Source organism: Panthera pardus, unplaced genomic scaffold (assembly GCF_024362965.1).
Source record: "Panthera pardus isolate Hobbes unplaced genomic scaffold, ASM2436296v1 HiC_scaffold_212, whole genome shotgun sequence".
NCBI classification, from domain to species: domain Eukaryota; kingdom Metazoa; phylum Chordata; class Mammalia; order Carnivora; family Felidae; genus Panthera; species Panthera pardus.
The window spans coordinates 29,675-52,748 of NW_026526780.1; the positions used below are offsets into that span (position 1 = coordinate 29,675).

Consider the following 23,074-nt stretch of genomic DNA (forward strand, 5'->3'; position numbering starts at 1 on the left):
GTCTTTCCTATGATTATGCTTTACCTTACAAATTGCTTTCTCAAAGTTTTAAGTATCAATTCACCCAGGTTACTGAACACTTTATAAGAAGTCAGCACTGTGCTAAGCACTTTGCAGGTGTTATCACAATCCTGAAATAGTTTGAAGTTTCTAAAAAACAAATCACATTTGCTATTACTAGGTAATAATAAAAGTAATAGGCATTGTTAGCTTTTTGTTGGTTTTCTTTTTTGTCTTCATTTCAAGAATATACACAAGTAGAGAAACACAAAACAATCCTAAACTTAGAGTCCACTCAAGAACCTGTTACTTCATATAAGCCTCAGGTAGCTGTTGAATAGCATTAAGAACCAAAAAACAAGCTCAAAGAAATCGACGTTTAAAATATGGAAAAGAGGAGACTCTTAAGAAAATATTAACATTGGAACACAATATTTGTCACCTCCAAAGCATACTTATTCTTAAAATTAATCAGTGGTATTACGTTTTTCAAAATCTTTATGCTTTATTTCTCTGATTATAAAAATTAAGACTCAGTTTCATATTTTCTGACTTCCCTTATACACTAAATACGGTGCAAGCTTTTTTACTTTTGTGTTATTTAGTATTTGAATAACATGAGCTAATTGGTTATAGCCATTAGTAGTAAATATTTTGCTTTTTGAAGAAAGAAGTATTTCTTACTATGTAAGTAGAGTACAAACAAAATTTTAACAAGACAATAACCACTCAATAAAACATTTAATTATTAAGCAAACAGAAAGACCTTTATTATAACCTTTTGCAAAATTATTGATAGTTTTTATATCTTCTATTTTCTTCCAATGACTAGCAGGGCTAAGTGTTACACCCTGTTGTACAAGAGTATTCCTTAAGTGTTTTTTTTAAATCAGTTGTTTATTTTATAATAATTTTAGATTTACAGAAAGGTTAATAGTGCAGTTTCCTTACAGTCCCCACCCAGTTTCCATAATGTAATCCTTTGTTACCACAATCAAAACCCAAAGTACTCAACCTTGATACATCGCTAATGAAGAATCTCCAGACTGTGTTAGAATTTCATCACTTCTTCCATTAATATTCTTTTTGTTTTTAAAGATTCATTTGAGGCTACAACATGACATTTAGTCACCATGTCTACTTTGAACTGTGACACTTGCCGTCTTTTCTTGTCATTAGGTTGTACGTAAATGTCTCTCACTTTTGTTTTTCTGATATTTTTTCACATGTTCAGACTGGAGTTATGGGTTTCTAGAATGGCAGTTCCAAAGGTGAAATCAAATCTCACCACAGATAGATGTTATCCACATGATATCACTGTGGATATTAACCTTATTGCTTGAGTAATTTAGTGTTTGCCAGGTGTTCCCACTGTAAAGTTACCGTTGTCTGCCTTTCCTTTGTAAAAGGTCATCAAGTTTTGTCCACTCCGGGTGGGGTTAAACATGTTGAAGAGGAGTATTTGAAACGTTTCCCTGAAGATTTGTCTTTCTCCCCTTTATTCCTCTTTCCTTTATTAAATCATTTATAATAGCATAGGCTCATGGATATTAATTTTCTACTTCAGTTATGATTGAATGCTGCTTTATTTATTTTGTGGCTTACATTGTTCCAGTTTTGGCCATTGGGAAGTTTTTCAGGTTGGCTCCTTTGTGCATTCCTTTGACATGCCCCAAACTTTTTTTTTTTTTTTTTAAGAGAGAAAGAGAGAGAGAGAGAGAGAGAGAGTCTCAAGCAGGCTACACAACCTTGATCTCACCACCCTGAGATCATGACCTGACCTGAAATCAAGAGTCAGATGCTTGGGGCACCTGGGTGGCTCAGTCGCTGAAGCGTCCGACTTCGGCTCAGGTCACGATCTCTCGGCTTGTGAGTTTAAGCCCTGCATCAGGCTTTTTGCTGACAGCTCAGCCTGGAGCCTGCTTTGGATTCAGTGTCTCCCTCTCTCTCTGCCCCTCCCCCACTTGAGCCTGTGTCTCTCTTTCCAAAAAATAAATAAACATGAAAAAAAAATTAAAAAAAAAAAAAGAGTAAGATGCTTAACTGACTGAGCCACCCAGGCACTCCATGACCCAATCTTTACATATACATATATATATACACATACATATATATATATATATATATATATATATATATATATGTCTTTTAAGTCTTTTAAGAATATAATATGAGAGGAAAATAGCTGGGCAAGGTAGTCTACCAATTAGTTGTTTGAGAATAATTTTCTAAGCAGTGAAACTTGAATAATAATCTCAAAAATTTGTTCAGGGTTGTTTTGCTATGTATATACGTACATGTGAGTAGGAGGAATTTATGTTAATAGCAGCTCCAGTGTGTTAGATGTAACCTTAATGATACGGATTTGTTTGCAGTCTTTGTTTAACAAATTATACTTTTTAAGTTTGAGTGAAACCAACAAAAAGGATATGAGTTATATCTATAAGATTTTGAGATTAAATTTAGTGTTAAAATGCAAATAATAAGTGAAAAGTGTCCTCAGAGACCGTGTCACTTGTATTATATTGATCTTATATATGTACGTTGCTTTCTCGAGGTCGCAAGATCAGAATTATTATGTTTTTCACTGCATACGTATCTAGTTAGTATCCTATTTTGTATATGTTTTATGAATTAAAACGTTGCAGGGCATTTCAGAGAATGATTTACCAAATCAATTTAGTTTTTTCTCTTCAGAAAGAGGTATCCACAAATTGTTATAAATTTGTTTTCACCGGAAATATCATTTTGAAGTTAAAAGTTCGTGTATGTGTTTCTTCACCAAAGTGATGTGATGCTCTACTATTTTTCTCTTCAACACTGATGTACTACTTTACTAAGGGTACTGTCTTCTTATGGTGTCCCTGGAGAAAATGGCAATGTGGTCTGGCAAAATCTCTTTTAATTTTGGAAAGCTGAATCATCTGTCTCATACTTTACCTCAATAGAAGCAAACCAAAAATATGACAAAGTACCTAATTGGATGTTTAAATATTTTGCTGATAAAGACAAAAATTGGCCTTAGGTACATGTTAAAGCATTTTAGCTATTTTCATAGTACTATAAGGACTAATTTCAAACATAGCCTTGACATGTTTTTGTCTCCCTCATTCAAAGTTGAAGGTTTGAACTGCCTTTTCCTGGTCATACCACAACAAAGTCAGTGACAGTGGTCTAAGTCTGTTAATTTCAACATGTTTAGTCTACTTACCATTATTAAATATTTTTAAGTGTCTTCAAATGACACATAGAGAGGATAAACATGCACATTAAGAGTGCATTTGTAATTTATGAAGGTAGATTTGAAGTGAAGCATTACCTCGAAATGCATTCTACTTTTAAAATTTTAAACGGTTGAAGGAGTTTCAGTTGAATTGACTTAATACTGTATAAAAATGGCTATTTTACCTGATGGATTAAAATATCCCATGTCCTGTCCTTCGTGGGAGCTAGTAACCGTTTGGACAGAATTGAATTATCTCTATATTGGTCGGCTGAGAATCTGAGTCTTGTGATCCCATCTCTTCTTTCTCCATGTCCAATACTATAGCCCTAGGTTTTCTTTCTCTAAGGATACGTTCTACGAATTGGTCTATAATCCCCCCTTCTCCTTTTGCTTTTGTTTTATGGACCTCTGCAAAGTCTGCATGCCTATTAGCTAATTTACAGAACAGGATCCATTTTGCATGGAACTATCAAGATGTAGATGGCAGTCTAAGTCAGACACGTTGGCTGATCATAGGAGCATGTTGATGTAGAACCACTCTTAACTATAGTAACGTCTAAGACAAAACAATTTTGAGGCTATTTCCCCTTTGTTTACTTCGTGAAATGATGAAGGTTTTAAGATAGTGTGATATTAGCCTTCCAATAAACTGTAAAATTACCTTAGCAGTTTGCTTAAAACCTAGGATAATTGTAGTAATAAGAGATTACAAGGACAACAACAACAAAATAGTTCTAAATATCCTGAAGAAAAAGTAACATTTATCTGATATTTATTAGTAATTTCTTTAATATTTTCAGTTAAACTATCCCTAGATATTAACTTTAGTATTAAAATCTTAAGAAAGATTTTATACTCTTTTTAATTAGATGTATAATAAATAGATATTAGATATAAATAGATATAAAATAGATATAAATAGATATAAAAAAGATTTTATAAATCTTTTTAATTAGATGTATAAATAAATAGAGATTAACCTTAGTATTAAAATCTTTAAAAATATTTTATAAATCTTTTTCATTAGATGTATAAATAGATATTAAATAGATATAAATAGATATAGATATAAGTAGATATAAAAATATTTTATAAATCTTTTTAATTAGATGTATAAATACATCTTCTCTGATGGATTTATAGGAGAATTTGACTGGCTTCCCGGTCACTTCATGGACAATGGAAAATTATACCTTCCTTTCCTTCATAATGACATTAAATAAAACCTAAAGGCCAAATGTCCTTTCCTTACAGTGAGTGTGAAATATCTACTAAAGTGTGATGTGAAACATTGGATATACTTTTACCGCTTTCCCACATATTTTTTTTTTTTTTTTTTTGAATGCAAACTTTTTCTTTTAGAATTAACCTTAGGTCTGTTTCATAGCCCACATTCTCTGTGGTAAGACATGAATAAATGATTTAAACACAACAGTCGGGTAGAAAAACAGTAAGAAAACATTGGCATTGGAATTGTCCCCAGGAAGAGAGCTTGACCTTGGGTGAGAGGATTCTCCTCAGAGGAGCCCAATTCCGGATAGGACCACACCCGTGTGCGTCTACCTCTCAGATTGCTTTACCTACAGCGTCCTGAGTAACGTCTTCTGTCCTGAAGGGGAGATCTAGATGGTTCAGTACAACATTTGTGGCAGGTAGCAAGCCTATCCTTCCGTCACCATTTAATCAACACTTAGTGTGTCTACATTTTCCTGAATTTTATGGTTAACTGTTGAAGGTGAATAAAGCTGTTTCCTCAAGAATCTGAAAATCTAGTAGGAAAAACCCAATGAGAAAACATAATGGCCTGTAATGTAATGAGCGTCATTGTCTGTATTTATCCGCATATCATATAGATTTACTACTTGTGAAAGTAATGTGGTCTGAATTCCCTTTGATATTTCATCTTTTATAGATTATCATCACAAGGACCGGATTGTCCCATGAAATAGGGGGAGGTTGCTGTACTTGGCAATTTTATTAACTGCATTTGGGGAAAAATATGCACAGAATCTTGCTGGCTTTCTGATTTAGACAGAGAAATAACTGACGGTGTAACTGAACTGAGTTTGCTCTTCAGTGAGTCGCAGGGAAAGACTACACCAAGTGGAGGTGTCTCATAGAGGAAACTTTATTTGCAGCAAAGGAGATCACAGGGACTTACCTTCCAAAAGGGTGACTCCCCATGTAGGAGTCAGTGGGTTTCTTTTGTTTAGAGTTAAGATGAATATTCAAACAGGGGAGTTGTGTCATCAGCCATATGAAGGCAGGCATAAGATTGCCCAGGGGTACAGAGAGAACAGGCCTATACATGCATTCTATGTTGTGTTAATGAAGCTTGTGTTCCTTTTTGGGGGGAGCTTTTTAACGTTATAACGAGGCAGAAGTAACTGTGGACAGACACCCTGTGGTCTATCTACACTGTGCAGGTGTGAGTTGGTGGTCAGGCTCAAACTGGTTTAGGCCAGAGCTCTGGTTGTTTGCCTCTAAAAGCTGAGGTTAACAGTCCCATAAGAAGGGGGTCAGTGGGCAGCTTACTGGTGACACTTTTAACCTCATTGACTCTATGGCTCATGGTGGTAGGTGAGGGTGGAGGTTAGGAGGTAGGCAAGCGAAACAGTATTTATTCCAAAATGACATCTTTTGTAAAACATATGCCCCATAGTTTTATGTGCTCAGGAGCAACAGATTTTATTAAGGAAAGCATCTCAAAATTCCTCTTGTGTTAACTTCTTCATTTATACATTCCTAAACTATCTCTAAAGCATTTGCTTTATAGATATATTGCTGTATTTTATTGAGCCTCATAGAAAGACAATGTAAATTAGAAGAGAGATAATTATACATTTTATGACCTCTTAGAGTTTTAGACATCACTAATAGATAATATAGTGGATTTTTTTCGTGTGTTTTCCACAAAATTGAAAGTATTCTTTTCATTCCAGAGAGGTTTTCCAGATGGATTGGAGGATGTGTAAGATACGGTCACATAGTGAAACACATTGGTGGAGATTTCAAGTAAATGTGATAGCATTTCTTAAGTTTACGGTGAAAATAAGGCTAAAATTCTTCCTATTTTTATTCAGTTGTACTATAATTTCACATTTCGTATATCCTAAGCAATTACAGAACACTGGCAAATGAGTCTTGCATCAAAAGGGGATGCAACTCATTGGAAAGAAGCAGTAATTTCAATTCATTTGTTCCGTTTTTCTCAGCATTAAATAGTACCTTTTAAGCATCCTATTGAGGTTAGAGTAGGAATACCAGATAAAACGCAGGAGGTCCCGTTACATTTGTATTTTCAGATAAACAATGAAAATTTTTATAGTGTAAATATTCCTCTGAAAATTTTTTTATTTATCTGAAATTAAAGTATTCTGTATTTTTATTTGCTAAATTCAAAAACCCTATAGTGACACTATACTACAGAGATTAAGGGGAAACGTTACAACCTTTGCGCTTAAGAGGTGTATTTACAACATAGTCACATATGACAAGTGTTATATAAAGATATGTGGGAAATTATCGTCTTTGTCCTCTCCTGGTTTATAATTCAGAATATTTACTGATGAAAAAGAACTTTAAAATATTATATATAGAAAATTCCTTTTGGGGCATGTAGGTGGCTCAGTTCGTTAAGCATCTGACTCTTGATTCTGTCCCAGGTCATGATCTCACAGTTCCTGAGATCGATCCCTGCCTAAGGCTCTGTGCTCACGGCTCAGAGCCTGCTTGGCATTCTCTGTCTTCCTGTCTCACTGCCATTCCCCTGCTCACTTGGGCATACTCTTTCTCTCAAAATAAATAAATAAACTTAAAAAAAAGAAAATTCCTTTAACATCTAGTAGATATTGCAAAAACAAACAAACAAAGAAATCTTACCTTAATATTATGTTACTAGCATTTTGTTCTGTGAAGAATAATGAAATGGTGTAATTCCAATGTCAAGACAAGTTTTGCTGAAAGAGTTGCTCTGATTACTAAAGTTAGCCAGCAAATACATCACAATAAAAAAAAAATAGGATATCTAGTCATCCTAGAAACTTTTAAGAGAAATAATTCATAATTATTCAAATTCAGAGTTCACTGTAGGTCTGGCTGGAACAAAAATTAATTTAAAGTTAAGTGGCTTCAGAAGGACCACATATGCTTAACTTCAAGAGTATGTTAAGGATCATTTATTCTTTTTTTGGCAAGTTTTTATTTAAATTCAAGTTAGTTAATATACAGTGTAGTATTGGTTTAAGGAGTAGAATTTAATGATTCATCACTTACATATAGCACCCAGTGCTCATCCCAACAAGTGCCCTCCTTAATACCCATCACTCATTTAGCCCAACCCTTACCCACCACCCCTCCAGCAACCCTTAGTTTGTTCTCTATATTTAAGAGTCTCTCATGGTTTGCCTCCCTCTCTTTTTATCTTTTTGTTTGTTTGTTTGTTTGTTTGTTTGTTTGTTTTTAGGTGCAGGGCAGTGGAGCAATGGATAATGTATCTGACTATGGATCAGAAGGATTATTCATTCTAATTTATTATATTCTAGATGGAGAAGCGTGCTAAATGGTAATTGACTAAAACACTGATATTTCAAAGCTACAAAACTTGGACGAGAATTTAACTATGTTGACTCCAGTACCTATTTTAGGACTCTATTCAAAGTTTTTTCTATTATATTATACATTTTTCAATTCAGTTCAATTTGGTCAGGTATACCTTAGATTTTCAATCAGAAGGTGAAGCAATTGTACTGTACGATTTAGGACTGCGTATAATTAGAACAAATGGGTTCTTACAGATGACATCCTTAACTGAATTTAGGTAGCAATTATTAAATATGAAAAGGTAAACAGGGAATAAAAACAAATTTGTTATCCATCTATGATTTTGGAATGAAAAGAGAAAAAAATGTACTAACAGAAGAAAAATTGGATAATGATGCCTGTGCTGAGATGAAAATGAAGGATGATGAAGAAATGATATACTGATTTGTATTTTATTTAACAATTTAAATAGTTTTGTTGTTATATGTTCTTACAAATGTAGAGCATGTTTCTTATAGAAAATTAAAAAAAAAATGATTAGACTGCAGAGAAAATAAGCGCCAGGCATGATCTACTGCCTAGTGGCATCTACTATCAACATTTTCAAGTATATTCCTCCATTCCTTTCTATCCTTGTATGCTTTTGTTTCCCATCTTTTATTTTCAGCTTTATCGAAACAATCGTTGGGGGGGGGGCGTGAAAACATTTAAGTCCCATCTTTGCAAATTTCAATTATATAGTACACTGTTATCAACTATAGCCTCTGTATTACCAGATTAGTTCCTCCGACCTTATTCGTCTTATAGCTGAAAGTTTGTATCCTTTTAACAAGCTCTCCCTGTTTCCTCTACCCCCCAACCCTTGACAACCCATCTTCTACTTTCTGTTTTTATGTGTTTGATCTTCTTTTTTAGATTCTACATAAATGATGCCATGCAGTATTTGTCTTTGTCTGTCTGGCTTACTTCACTTAGCACAATGCCCCCATGGCCCCTCCATGTTGTGGCAAATGGCAGGATTTCTTTCTTTCTCATGGTTGAATAATATTTGTGCATGTGTGTATGTGTGTGTATCAAATCTTCTTTATCCATTTGTTGGCAGACACTGAGGGTGTTTCCATATCTTGGCTGTTGTTAATAATGCTGCAATGAACATGGGGAGGGCAGGTGTCTCTTTGAGATCTTGTTTTCGTTTCCTTTGGATATATCTCTAGAAGTGGAATTGCTTGATCATAGGATAGTTCTATTAATTATTATATATTTAATTATATATCAATATCAACAATATATCTATTATTATTTATTATTTATATATTATGTAATAATTATTAATTATATACAGAGAGAGAGAGAGAGAGAGAGGCAGAGAGAGAGAGAGATACTTAAGGCAGTTCCATGCTCTGCATGAAGCTTGATGCAGGTCATGATTTCATGACCCTAGGATCATGACCTAGTCCCACTTGCCTATGATCACTGGTGTAAATCATTATTTATGCTCCTATGAATTAAATAAGTATATTTACGTATATTATTTCTTCTTTTTTTTTTTCATCCTCTCCTTTCTTCCTCTTGTTGCTCATTTTTCTTCCACTTTTCCTTTTCCTATGCCATGTAACTGCCCCGTAGTCTGCAACTTGATTTTTGTTTTTAAACAACAGAACATGTAGAACCTTCTTCTGGTTTATTCTTTAAAGAATTCTTTCTTTTATTAAAAAAAATTAATGTTTATCTATTTTTGAGAGAGAGAGAGACAGACAGACAGATTATAAGCAGGGGTGGGGCAGAGAGAGAGAGAGGGAGACACAGAATCTGAAGCAGGCTCCAGGCTCTAGCTGTCAGCGCAGAGCCTGACGCGGGGCTTGAACTCATGAACCCCGAGATCATGACCTGACCTAAAGTCAGATACTTAACTGGTTGAGTCACCCAGGTGCCCCAAGAATACTTTCTTAAAAATTCATGGTTATAGGGGCATCTGGGTGGCTCAGTCTGTTAAGCGTCCAACTTCAGCTCAGGTCATGATCTCACAGTCCAGGAGTTCGAGCCCCACGTCGGGTTCTGTGCTAACAGCTTAGAGCCTGGAGCCTGCTTCAGATTCTGTGTCTCCCTCCCTTTCTGCCCCTCTCCTGCTCATGCTCTGTCTCTCTCTGTCTCAAAAATAAATAAAAACATTAAAAAAATTTAAAAAAATGCATGGTTATATAACTACTCATGTGGAGAGGTGATTAATCATATCAAAAGGCTATAGTATAGTCAACTTTATTTCGTTCTAAATAGAATGAATATGGGGCGCCTGGGTGGCTCAGTCGGTTAAGCGGCTGACTTTGGCTCAGGTCATGATCTCGCGGTCTGTGAGTTCGAGCCCCGCGTTGGGCTCTGTGCTGACAGCTCAGAGCCTGGAGCCTGTTTCAGATTCTGTGTCTCCCTCTTTCTGACCCTCCCCTGTTCATGCTCTGTCTCTCCCTGTCTCAAAAATAAATAAAACGTTAAAAAAAAAATTAAAAAAAAAATAAATAGAATGAATAGATCCATGAATGGAATATTATATATGCCCACATGATATTTTTCATATTTGCTTATTATAAGTGATATTCAAACATTAATGATTAATACTTTCTCTTTTTTCCCACTTATATTTATCTGAATCCTGATCTAATGGAATACAATGAGAGTTTCATATTTAGAGTCAGAGAGTAAACAAAATAAAAATGAATCACAATATAGGCAGAAAGTTAATATATGATATCTTTTGATTAAGTCTCAACTCTCTCCATCCTGAGATTTACTGAGATCTTTGAGCAAACAATAATGTTATAATATTCTCATTAGCCAACCTTGTATTTCATATACTAAAAGATAAAATGCAATATATTTTTAAGATTACTTGTAAGGCCATTTTGAACTGGACATAGAAGAATGGAAAGCATGACAACCACCTGTGTCTAAGGTATCTTGTGTGGTTTCAACCAGACTGGCCTAAATATATATTCGTTTCTGTGAGGTTATAACACCAATGATGAGAAAGAGTCTTATGCCTATTTTTATTTATGTACAATATCGATTTCTACGCACTCCAGATATTTATTTTTTTCATCTGAGTTCAATAAATAGCACATGGTAGATTGTTAGTGGTTACCCAATTTTATTTCTATGAATAGAACTTGTTTTTACTTGAAAAAAAAGTGGCAGAGGGGCTTGGTACCAAAAAACCTTAAGCCAACCTGTCAATATCTTGATCTATAGATTTTATTATGTGGTCTAATTCTTCAATAGACATTTACTATAGGGTGTCATTTAAATCTCTCTTTAACAGATATCCGTTATTTCCAATATTTCCTTCTTATCCCTCTAGCTGGCTCGACCCTTAGTTCCATGTACCTATGTCTTCCTTTAGTACATACCCAATTCTCATGAAAATTTTCACTGGGGACTACTTATTTACAATTTTTTGTTATGACAGTGACTTTTCCTAATTTATTTTCAGACCATTACTTGCACAAACCAGATGCTATTAAAAGGCTTGTACATAATTTAATGAAGTAGGAACAGTTTTTATGTTTGCAAAACTGTTAGAAATATATCCAGTTGCTTTCACATTTCCTTTGTGGTTTTTACCAAAGTAAGTTAGTATCTTACACTGTAAGTAGCCTCCCATTTAGGGTAGGTCCGTACTTTTCATCAACTCTAGGGTAGTGGCAGAACAAATCTCTTCATTCACTTACCACCATCTTTGTGGATTTCTTTTCAGCACGGGGCTCAAGGAATTATCCAGAAGGCTTGATCATGTCCAATGCTCCAGACTCTCAGCAGCCTCCAGGTATTTTTTTTTTTTCATTCAAAATCCTATACCATTTTAATGAAAATAAAATTTTCATCATCTTTGTCTATCATCATTGATGGTTATGATTATAACAGGGGCATAAAGGCCTTATATTTTCTTTAATATTTTTCAGATATACTGAAAGGATGCTTTTAAATAAAATTAACAGAAATAATGATGTAGTTCCCGGCTCAACCAAAAGCATAACCAATCATTTAAATAGTTTTAGCTGAGTGGGCTGTTCGATTGAAATGTGATTTGACTGCTTCTAATTTCAGTACTACTATAATCATTTTTCTAACAATTTTTGAAAGTAGTCATGAATCTCTACATTAAGTTCTAATCTTATTTGCTTTACAAGAATATAAATTAATGGTGGATGGGAGATAGGCTAGATGGGTGATGCGTATTAATGAGGGCACCTGTTGTGATGAGCCCTGGGTGTTGTGTGTAAGTGACAGACCTCTTAATTCTACTCCTGAAACCAATATTGCATTGTATGTTGACTAACTAAAATTTAAATACATTAAAAACAACTAATTATGTATTTTCTATGCTAAAAGAAATCACAGAGCAGACAGAGACAATTGTGGACTTGAACCTTCCTCTTCCTCCTCCTCCTCCTGCTCCAGAGGATGAATGGGGCCCAAATCCCGAGCCTACTCACATGAGTGGTACAGTATATATACCAGATTTTATGGATCTGTGTTTTCTCTTTCTTATCTTAAGGTACTTCTTCACCTGATTTTACTTTTCTCTGGCTGTTACTATTTTGGAATTTTACAATTTAGAGAAAATATAGAGATTAAAAGTTTTTCAAAATGTATATAGTAATTAATCAAAAGCATATTTTCTCACAAAGACATTTGAAAATTTCATACATTAAGGAGAATATTCAAATACAAAAGAAGCCATTTGTCCAAATTTTGAATTGTTTCCTGGCATGAAACGGAGAGACTTAAACATGATCAAGGTGCAAATTTGAAATGTGATCATGATTTAAAATTCAGCAGATTTATAAAACGACAAGAAAGGTAGAACCCTACTATATGATTGCATCCTTTTGATCATAATGAAACATTAGTAGAGCACGATCTCTCAGCTTCAGCACCACTGACATTTTGGGCTAAATGTTGTGGGGGATGGTCCAGTAATTGTAGGATGGTTAGTAGCATCTCTGGCTTCTAATCACTAGATACCAGTCACACTGCTCCTCAGTAGCCCTTGCCCCTCAGTTATGACACCAAGAATGTCTCCAGACAGTTACAAATGCCTCTGGTCGATAACCGCCATTACATTATTCAGAAAGTTAAAGAAGTGATTTGGACAGTAGTTATTAACATAACCATTTTCTTTATGGCAGCGTTTCACCTCATTTCAGAAGTGCAATTCTTCAGAAGTATAATCGTTTTTTTTTTTTTTAAAAACTAGAGTCTATAAGTTTATTTCAGAAGAAATAAACATACCAAGAAAAGACTATAAACCACGATGGCTAAAAGTTTGGTTTCTAAAATGTGGCGATGTAGCATCTTATTGTTGTGAAACTGAAGAAATTATAGATATTTGGCCTAAATCCAAAATAGTCCCCAAGACTTATTATAAAGTAATTCTTTCTAAGAAGAATGTACCACTAGTGAGAACGATCACAGAAAGAATTCTATTTGAATAACAGAAGATATTTAAAATAATTAACCATTTCTCCCATCTGATTATATTAATGAGAATAAGGTAATCTGAGCTGAAATTTTATACCCGTTATTTAAGGGTATTTAATACCTGTACATAAATTTTTCATCTGACCATGACTAAACCAAGATCATGCTCAGGTTTGATGGTTGACTGGGAGAACTCACAGAGATACTCATAGTTATAGCTAAGATTCATGACAATGGAAGGATACCAAGCCCAAACAGCAAAGGGAAAAGGTAGATGGAATAAAGAACGGGGGACACTAGACTCAAGCTTGCAAGGGTCTTTTCTCAGTAGAGTCACACAGGCCACGCAAATTCCCCCCGCACGTTGTGACAATGTGTGTCAAATGTTGCCATCCCAGGAAACTCATTAGACTTCATTAGACTTTTGGTGTTCAGGGTCGTTATTGGGGCTGATTACACAGGCAACCTCTGGCTGGCATGTAACAAAACTCCAGACTTTCAGAAGGAAAGCAGGAGATTATCATGAACTATATGGTGTGCATAAACAGTTCAGGAATAGTGAGCCACTCTTATCAATGACTGTTGTGGAAACCCTCTTGAAATCTAGGTTTCCAGAAGCAAGCCAAGGCCAACCTTACAAGCAGACCTTTCAAAGGATGGTAGTCAGGTCTGCTATGTTAATTCGTTTCTGCACATCCTCTTAAGTAGCTTTTGTTCCCTTCTCATTCAGCCTAAAAGTTCATTGGACAATATGTTTCAGAAAATTTGGGATATTTTAAGAGCAATAGCCAATGGCTAATAGTGGTGTTAATCTTTCAAACAATAGGAGCTCAGAATATCTCTGATTATCACTCACTCTGTTTCTTAGCTTCTTCTATTCCCTTTTTTCTGTATGGAATCATTCCTGTGGTCCTGGGAATCTTCAGCTTGCTGCTCTTGGCATTATGTGGATTCTTTGGTTATCAGTGTAAGTCTGATTTATTAGGGGAAAAGATTTCTCAGATTATCATATTGTTTTAAACCGTTTTCAGATAATAGTTTTTGGTGAATGTTTTAATGCCATAAGTAAAAAAAGAACAGATAAAAAATGACATGCAATTATCACAATTTTTACCATATGAAATAACTTAACTCTGTGAGCTCTCAGTAACTGCACCTGTTTTTCCAGGGAGGTGATATTATTGCAATTGCTGTAGAGAGAGTAATAGCAATGATTATTATTGTTATTTGAAAACTACAACTAGCTAAGAAATAAGTTCAATGAATTTACAACTGTATTTACTTTGAAAACAGAAAGTAATTTCTTCTGTAATTTGCTTAAATTGTCAGTGTCTCCAGCAGCCTAAATTAGATTGGCAGAATGTTTTTATCGCTACTAAAATTATTCACAACTGGTGATTTGAAAATAAGTGTTCCTCTTTGATAACATCAGCTCGAAACTCAAAATTCTGTAATTTTGATCAGGAAGTGAAATTCTACACATTAAATCAACCATTCATGATGCCAAAAGATTTATTCAAGACTATGTTTATTGTTTTCGTTGTCTGTTTTGAATTGTACCATTTTTCTATTAATAGAAACGTGCATTCAAACTTCTAAGGAAATTAGGTTGATATTTTAGGTGAGACTTTAGAAATGATAGTGGATAAATGAAAGTGTATTTAGCCATAGATCTTTTTGAAATCTTGGAAAATATTTATGGAGACCTTTATTAGGGAGGAAACTATAAAAATTATACCTTATAATTGAACACACTGCTACATCATAATTAAGAATGTGGTTTATATGTATTGGGAATTCTTGTTCTTAGACTTTCATACTGTTGAGGCATCAGCGACCAAGATGAAGAGCCTTAACGCATTGATTGAGTCTTTTCAAAGCAAAGCAGACAAATTTCTTCATGTCCAAAATGTTCTTGACCAAAATAAAGGTAATATGAAAGCTAGAACAAACTCTTTTTACAGAATGCTAGATTGTTCTTCTTGTTGCGGTCCCGAAATGGTTGGTTGCATCATGTAACAGGAGCCCTCTGACACAACAGCATGGCTGTTTTGACGACTTCTTGCCTCTTAGTTCCTCACATAATCTTCTGAAACTGAGTGAGTCACATATTTATGAGACAAGACTTCCTATATTAATTAATTAGCTCATTCACTCATTTATTCATCCACATTTGTTCAATGCACACTAAATGCCAGCCACTAGGCTAGTGATCAGTATGAACCCTACCATTGGGAGGCTCAGGAGAAAGCATATAAACCAAAAATAAATCAAAATGTCCAGGTGTGCATAGAGGTGTGCAAGATGTTCATGGAGCATAGAAATGGAAGAATTTAAATACCTGAAAAGTCATGGTGTTTTCATAGTTTCAAACTCCTAAGAATAAGAGTTGAAAATACTAGAGTCGTCATAAAGCGTCTTTTATGTTAAGTAATTGTAACATAAAATAGTCCATATTTACAATAAATAAGTATTTTACAAAGGCCATGCATTAGAATGTTAGTTTGTTTCCTGTGAGGTACCAAATCTATCTTGAATACTTAAATCAACCATGTGGGAGTCCTTTAGTGACAGGCTGTGATAAAGGACTGGTTTCTTTCTATCTTTTTCTTTTTTTTTATTGAGATATGCTTAACATCTAACACTGTGTCTGTTTGAGATGTATGAAATGTTGGTTTAATGCATTTGTATATTGCAGTATGATTACTACAGTAGCATATCATGTTGCATAATTACCATTTCAATTCTGTATTGAGAACAATGAAGATTCAGTGCCTTAGGAGCTTTGAATTTCTAATACAGTATTGTTGATTACGATCGCTAAGTTGTGCATTTTAAAAGGCTGGTTTCTAAGCGATTGATTATTTCAGCTAAAGGTAAAAGTAATTCAGAAGAGAGGGGAATTGTCCAAAATTATTTATGTATTTTGCCGCGTGGTAATTTCATTATTGTGACTTGGTAGTTTTCATTATTATAATTTCCCTATTGTGACTATATCTGATGTAATGTGTCTTCTCGTCTATTACGAAGCCTTATTGTCCTATGTGGAAACCCTAGAGTGGCTGCAAAGCCAGGAATATCTCCTTGAGGTTTTACATGAACTAAATCAGAAACAAGGTAATTTGGAAGTGAAAAAATTCTGAGTTGATAATAATTCTTAATAACAGTCTTATTTATCTGAAAAGGGAAAGGTATGAAGCAATAAGGCCTTGTTTGTGGGTTCTGAGGGTCTGTGGGCTCTGAGTTGTAAATATTTTCTTTCCTGGGCACATACACCCCAATGTTTATAGCAGTGCTATTAACAAGGCCAAATTATGGAAAGAGCCCAAATGTCCATTGACTGGTGAATGAGTAAAGAAGATATGAGGTATGTGTATGTATGTGTGTATGTGTATATTCATACATGTGTGTGTGTGTGTGTGTATAAATATATACACGTGTATATATATACACAGGCACACACACACGTATGTATATATGTGTGTGTGTGTGTGTGTGTGTGTATATATATATATATATATATATATATATATATACATATATACTTCACAATGAAAACGAATGAAATATTGTCATTTGCAAAAATGTGGGTGGAACTAGAGGGTATGATGCTAGGCAAAATAAATCAGGCAGAGAGAGACAGGTATTGTATGATTTCACTCATGTGTGGAATTTGAGAAACTGAACAGATGAACATAGGGGAAGGGAAGGAAAAATAAGAGAAAACCAGAGAGGGAGGCAAACCATAAGAGACTCTTAAACACAGAGAACAAACTGAGGGCTGCTGGAGGGGAGGTGATGGGTGGGGGATGGGTTAAACGGTGATGGGCATTAAGGAGAGAACTCTTTGGGATGAATGCTGGGTGTCCTAGGTAAGAGATGGATCACTGGGTTCTCCTCCTGAAGTCAAGACTACTCTGTATGTTAACCGACTTGAATTTTTAATAAAAAATATTTTCTTTCCTAGGAGTCAGGTGTGGACATCCTCTGAAACACTGGGTTCAATCCAATGACCACTGCTACCACCAAACCATGGAAATGGTTTCTTGGTTAAACTGTTCCGATCTTTGTGTCTCTTTGAATGCTACATTTTTAAAGACAGAAGGGAGTAGGTTAAAGGTGAGATTGTATTTTCTTCTTTACTTCTGGGATATGAATATATAGTAGGCACCAGTCACAGGAAGTGTTCACCTGTGGCTCTAAAAACAGAGAAAGGAGTACTCTCTTGCTTCGTTTTTCACTCATCTTTTCCTGGCCTGCTCCACTTCAGCAAGCCGTTCTTTTCGGTTTCCTGTAGAAACGTTGCATTTGCTGCTCCCTCTGCATGCAATGTTCTTTTCTCATGTAACCATGGACTATTTCACCTCCTTCAAGTATGCATTCATTCAGTTACCACCTTCTCAATGACCTGCCCTGACACCCCCATTTAAATTTGCAACTTGTACATCAGTGTCCACCCCCAGTCTCCCACAGATGTCCTTCTCTGTACTCCTAGTCTAACCTGCTTTAATTTTTTCCCTTTCCTTTCCTTTCCTTTCCTTTCCTTTCCTTTCCTTTCCTTTCCTTCCCTTCCCCCTTCTCTTCCCTTCCCTTCCCTTCCCTTCCCTTCCTTCCCCTCCCCTCCCCTCCCCTGTCCTCCTCTCCTCTCCTTCCCTTTCCTTTCTTCTTTCCTTGCCTTGCCTTGCCTTTCCACTTCTTATTTTAATTGCAGTATAGTTAACATACGGTGTTACAGTAGTTTCAGGTGCACAGCATAGTGATTCAACAATTTTATGTATTACCCAATGCTCATTATGATAAATGTACTCTTTTTTTTTTTTTCAAATTAACCTTATTCTATTGAATCCAGGGGCTAAAATAAGGAAATCATTCTTTATCTTTTGATAAGCGTACCTCTTGAATCCCCATCACCCATTTCACCTCTCACCCCATCCCCCACCTCTCCTCTAGTAACCATCAGTTTGCTCCTTATAGTGAAGAGTCCATTTTTTGGTGTGTCTGTTTTTATTCTTTGTTCATTTGTTTTGTTTCGTACATTCCATATATGTTGGAAATAATATGGTGGCTGTCTTTCTCTTGCGGACTTATTTTACTTAGCATTACACCCTCTAGATCCATTCATGCTGCAAATGTCAAGATTTTATTCTTTTATGGCTGAGTAACATCACGTGATTCATACCTACCACATCTTCTCTATGTATTCATCTATTAATGGACACTTGGACTGTTTCCATAGCTTGGCTATTGTAAATACTGCTGCAATAAAAATAGGGGTGCACATATCTTTTCAAATTAGTGTTTTTGTATTCTTTGGGTAACCCAGTAGCGCAACTACTGGATCATAGGGTAGTTCTATTTTTAATGTTTTGAGGAACCTCCACCCTGTCCTCTACCGTGGCGGCACCACTTGCATTCCCCACTAACAGTGAAGGCAAGTTCCTTTTTCTCCACATCCTTCCTAACACCGTTTCTCGTGGTTTTGATTTTAACCATTCTGAAAGATCTGAGATGATATCTCACTGTGGTCCTCTGCTCTAGTTTCTTTTATAGCTGGTGTCACCTTATGTATCACTTGTATGTATGTTTACCTCTGTCTGTACCCAATCACCCAAAGCAGGAAGCGTTCTCATTTTTGTTCAATGGTATGTCTCCTGTGGAAGAGTAGACACAGAGTTGGATTAAACAATAGAATGGGTAAATAGAAGAAATTCATTTTTGCTGTGTGGTGTCCTCTTGAATATAAGATTTTCTATTAGCAGTCTTTCTTTTTTTCTTTGTATATAATTCCTGGTTTGAGAAAAGCACGGGCACTGCAGAACTGAAATATATTTTTTTATGTTTCTTTTATCATTGGATATATATATATATATATACACACACACATATATATATACATACATGTATATATATACGTATATATATACATATATATATATATATATACATGTATGTATATATATATTTTCTTTTTGTGATTCTTTACTTCTCACCTGACCCAAATTCCATATTTTTGGTCTGTAATGTGCTTTTAGTATTAATAGCTTTATATTTTTTGCTTCCATGCAGAATGTCATGGAATTAATTGCAGTAGGTCCTACTTGGCTTGGCCTGTCTTACAAGAAGGAGAACAATGAATGGAAGTGGGAGGATGGCTCCTCTCCTTCTCCTGGGCTGTAAGTTTCCAATATATAATTTAGTTCTCTTTTCCTTTCTCAATGGCTTTTGCTGAAAGAGCTTGAGGAAATAGAGATGACTGGGGACAAAATTTAGACTTTTTTTTTCCCCTTACCTTTGTTATTTCACATTATACCGTCAGCAATATTATAAACCATAAAGTCACGTAAGTATTTTATAATTAATGTAAATATGCCTCTCTAATTATAGAATCTGATTATTTGCAATTTTAGATAAGAAAAGTAATATGGACAAGAATATGATTATATGTAAATTTTAGGACCTCTATGTTGCTCTTTTGGGAAGAAGTATAGAATTGTCATTCCCTGGCCAAAGAATTTGAGTCCTTTTTATGGTTTTATTTTCTTTTTTCTTTTTATTTATTTATTTTTTTTCCTTTTTATGGTTTTAAGCACATACTGGTCAATTGTGATCCAGAAACGTTACATTCGATAGCTATTGAAAAAATATGTATATAAATCTACTTCAACACTGTATGACAAATGTAATATTTCAAAGTTTTGATAATTTTGACAGCTGACTATTTTTATTTTGTCCTTTTATGTTATAGTCTTCTGATATTTAGTGAGACCATTTTCCTACAACCTATAATAACACTTTTGACCATTTTATCATATTTATTTACTTATTTTTTATTTTTGGAATGGTTTCTTATATATTAAGTGTCTAACCTCTCTTTCAGACATCTTACCAGATTTTCCCTTTAGTAATTTGCCCTTTAAGTAATTTGCCTTTATTACATGAATGGGAAGTTAACATTTAGGTATACAGAGATTGTCTTTATTCATTTGAAATTTGTTTTGACATATAATGGAGAAAGCTGAAGCAGGTACATGTGTGTTTATGTATAATTATAATTATATCTGTTCTTAATATGTATATTTCAGTTAGGTAACTAATTGTCAGAGTACTGTTTAAATGATTATTTTTTCATCACTGAATTTAATGTCACATTTTTGATACACTAAAATGTAATATTTAAATAATTTAACTCATTTAATATGTCATTTAAATATTTCATAGTAAATGTTTTAATGTGTAAAAAACCACGAATATTTTTCTGGTCTTGCTTGTGCTATTGTTTCAAATTATGAGTCTATGTTTATTTTCATGGTTGACAATTTTATTTATTACTTTTTTAAATGTTTAGTTTTAAGAGAGAGAGGGAGAAAGAGTGTGAGCGGGAGAGGGGCAGAGAGAGAAGGAGACAGAATCTGAAGCAGGCTCCAGGCTCTTACCTGTCACCACAGAGCCTGACGCAGGGGTTCGAACTCAAGAACCATGAGATCATGACCTGAGCCCAGGTCAAGAGTTGGATTCTTAACCGACTTAGCCACCCAGGCGCCCCAGTTTTTATTACTTTTCCTGACTTTAAATATGAATTTTATTCTTCTTTCTTTGCCAAATGAAACATCATATTTGTTTTGAAATAACATTCTTTCATTTCGAACTATTCAGAAAGGCAAGATATATCTCTGGCATATTTTTATTCTAAGTGGCCAGATAATTTTGCCTTATAAGCAATGTCATTTTCAGGTTAAAAATTATAAAAGATAAAGGGCTTTACTATTTCCATCTCAAAGTTGGCTTAAGTATGCTGTTTTTTTATGAAGGCTTTGATATTATTATATCAGGTTTCTTATGTGATCATGATCTCTTTATATAGTTAAATCACAGTCCCCCAATCACAATAAATTTCATCAGTCTTCTGGAGAACGATGAATGTTGTAAACATTATGACAACAAAAATATGTTTTAATAATTTTAGTAACCAGACTCAGGCTGACATGGGATGGCTTTGGTTGATCTTTATAGTTATTAGAATTTTGGGACTTGAATGTTTTCCTCTACTTCAAGCCTTGTACAATGTTTGGCACATAGAATACTCAATATGTATGTGATTAATGACTGGAAGAAAGAATAAAATATTTCAGCAATTTATTTTTCCTACACAGTTCAGAATTCTTTTTTTTTTTCTAATTTCGTTGGCAATATACATCTAATGTTTCAGTAGACAGACTTTACCTTTTTCCAGACAATATTAGACAACCAATTTTGCTGTAGAGTTGATGAGAGGTAGTTTTATTGACAATGACCTAAAATGCTCTAGAACTTTAGTTAGGGACTAAACTCAACCCGAGTATTGGATAGCATCTACTGTATGGCATTAAAGTCAGTGGTGATTTTGTAAATTGAAGTACACATTAGAGCAGAGAGAAGCATCCTGTAATATCACACACACAGACGCACACACACGTATATATACGTATATATACATTCTAAATTTTATTACTAATATCGGCTGACTATCTAATGTAATGTATTTACAAGCAAAATATCTCTCCTCCAATTGCAGCTGTACACGCATAGCTGAATGGTTTCCATCATACCAATCTGTATTAAACCATAATTTTATATCCCAGGTCATATGTCCTTTCATGCTATTGCCATAGTTTTCCAGCCAGAGCGTTCTCTTTCTTTTTACACTGGTGTGTATTTTCCCACTTGTAAATAATTGTCACATCATGCCTATCTTATCTCTTCTGTAAATGCATGAGGTCTTTATGCAAGAGGGAGAGTGTCTTTACTGCCTTGAGTTCTTGACAGTGCTAAGTGTGGTGAATTTCACGTAGTAGTTCTTAAGTAATGCTATTTTGTATACACATAATGAGTATGGCCAGTGACCTGTGTTTTCTAAATTTCTCAGGGGTTTACCAGAGCCAAGTCTGGATTTCCAGGGAAAATGTGTGTATGTAAATGCACACACTCTTGGTACTGATAACTGCACCATACCCTCTTCATGCCTGTGTGAGAAGGCTGTCCACTAAAAATCAGAAGAAGAAAGTTATGAGAAAAGCTATGAGGGTCACATCTCAATAACATTCCAGACGCAAGACCTGCTTGTCTTTGTTCTATTGTTTTTTTCATGTTATTTGTAACCCTTTTATCTCATAGCAGAAACTGTCAAATGACTTTATGATAGACGAAGGCAAAGCCTAGAGCTTTAGCAGAAATATCAGAGTAGCACCAAAAAGTTACAAATTCAGAACCTGTTTGATTTCATGAGAATTGTATAAATGAACTAATAAACATTATTTGTCATGACTACTTAGTCTTTTTGGCTGTCTTTTACATTTCAGAGTCTATTTATTCATTTATAGTTGTGACCCTATGGAAATAAACCTTTAGAACAAATACAGTGGGAAATATAAGTATTAAATAATTTAACACATAGCATACAAAGGATGTGAAAACTACGGAGGAGTATCAATAGTAACAAAAACATAAAATTAAAAAAAAATAAAATAAATTTCTGAAGTCACCTATTTTCCCAAATTGCTTACAGAAGCCTTACTAGCAGATTTAAATATCAATTTCACTATTATCTTCAATTCCTTGCTTCTCTTCTCGGTGAAAAGAGTATTTTCTGTTAAAGATTACTTTTGGGGGTGACCGGGTGATTCAGTCGGTTGTGTCTGACTCTTTATTTCAGTTCAGGGTCATGGGATCGAGCCTGGCATTGCGCTCTGTGCTGAGGGTGTAGACTGCTTAAGATTCTCTCTTTTTCTTCCTCTGCCTCTTCCCTCACTCACTCTCTTTCTCTCTCTCTCAAATTAAAAATAATAATAATAATAAAAA

The 23,074-nt window shown here is 34.7% G+C and overlaps 1 protein-coding gene across 2 annotated transcripts; it reads left to right on the top strand.

The window, feature by feature from the left end:
• The first annotated feature begins 11,440 nt into the window (after positions 1-11,440).
• On the top strand, positions 11,441-22,543 carry LOC109259099 (C-type lectin domain family 9 member A-like). 2 transcript variants are annotated; one of them, XM_019436444.2, is made up of 8 exons: positions 11,441-11,582; positions 12,149-12,259; positions 14,109-14,207; positions 15,051-15,170; positions 16,271-16,357; positions 17,208-17,359; positions 19,307-19,413; positions 22,143-22,543. In XM_019436444.2, exons 1-8 carry the CDS (start codon positions 11,549-11,551, stop codon positions 22,261-22,263), a joined length of 831 nt encoding a protein of 276 aa, XP_019291989.1. In that variant the 5' UTR covers positions 11,441-11,548; the 3' UTR covers positions 22,264-22,543. The 2 variants fall into 2 exon arrangements, with proteins under 2 accessions (XP_019291989.1, XP_019291990.1); XM_019436445.2 differs by lacking the exon at positions 14,109-14,207.
• Positions 22,544-23,074: the final 531 nt, after the last annotated feature.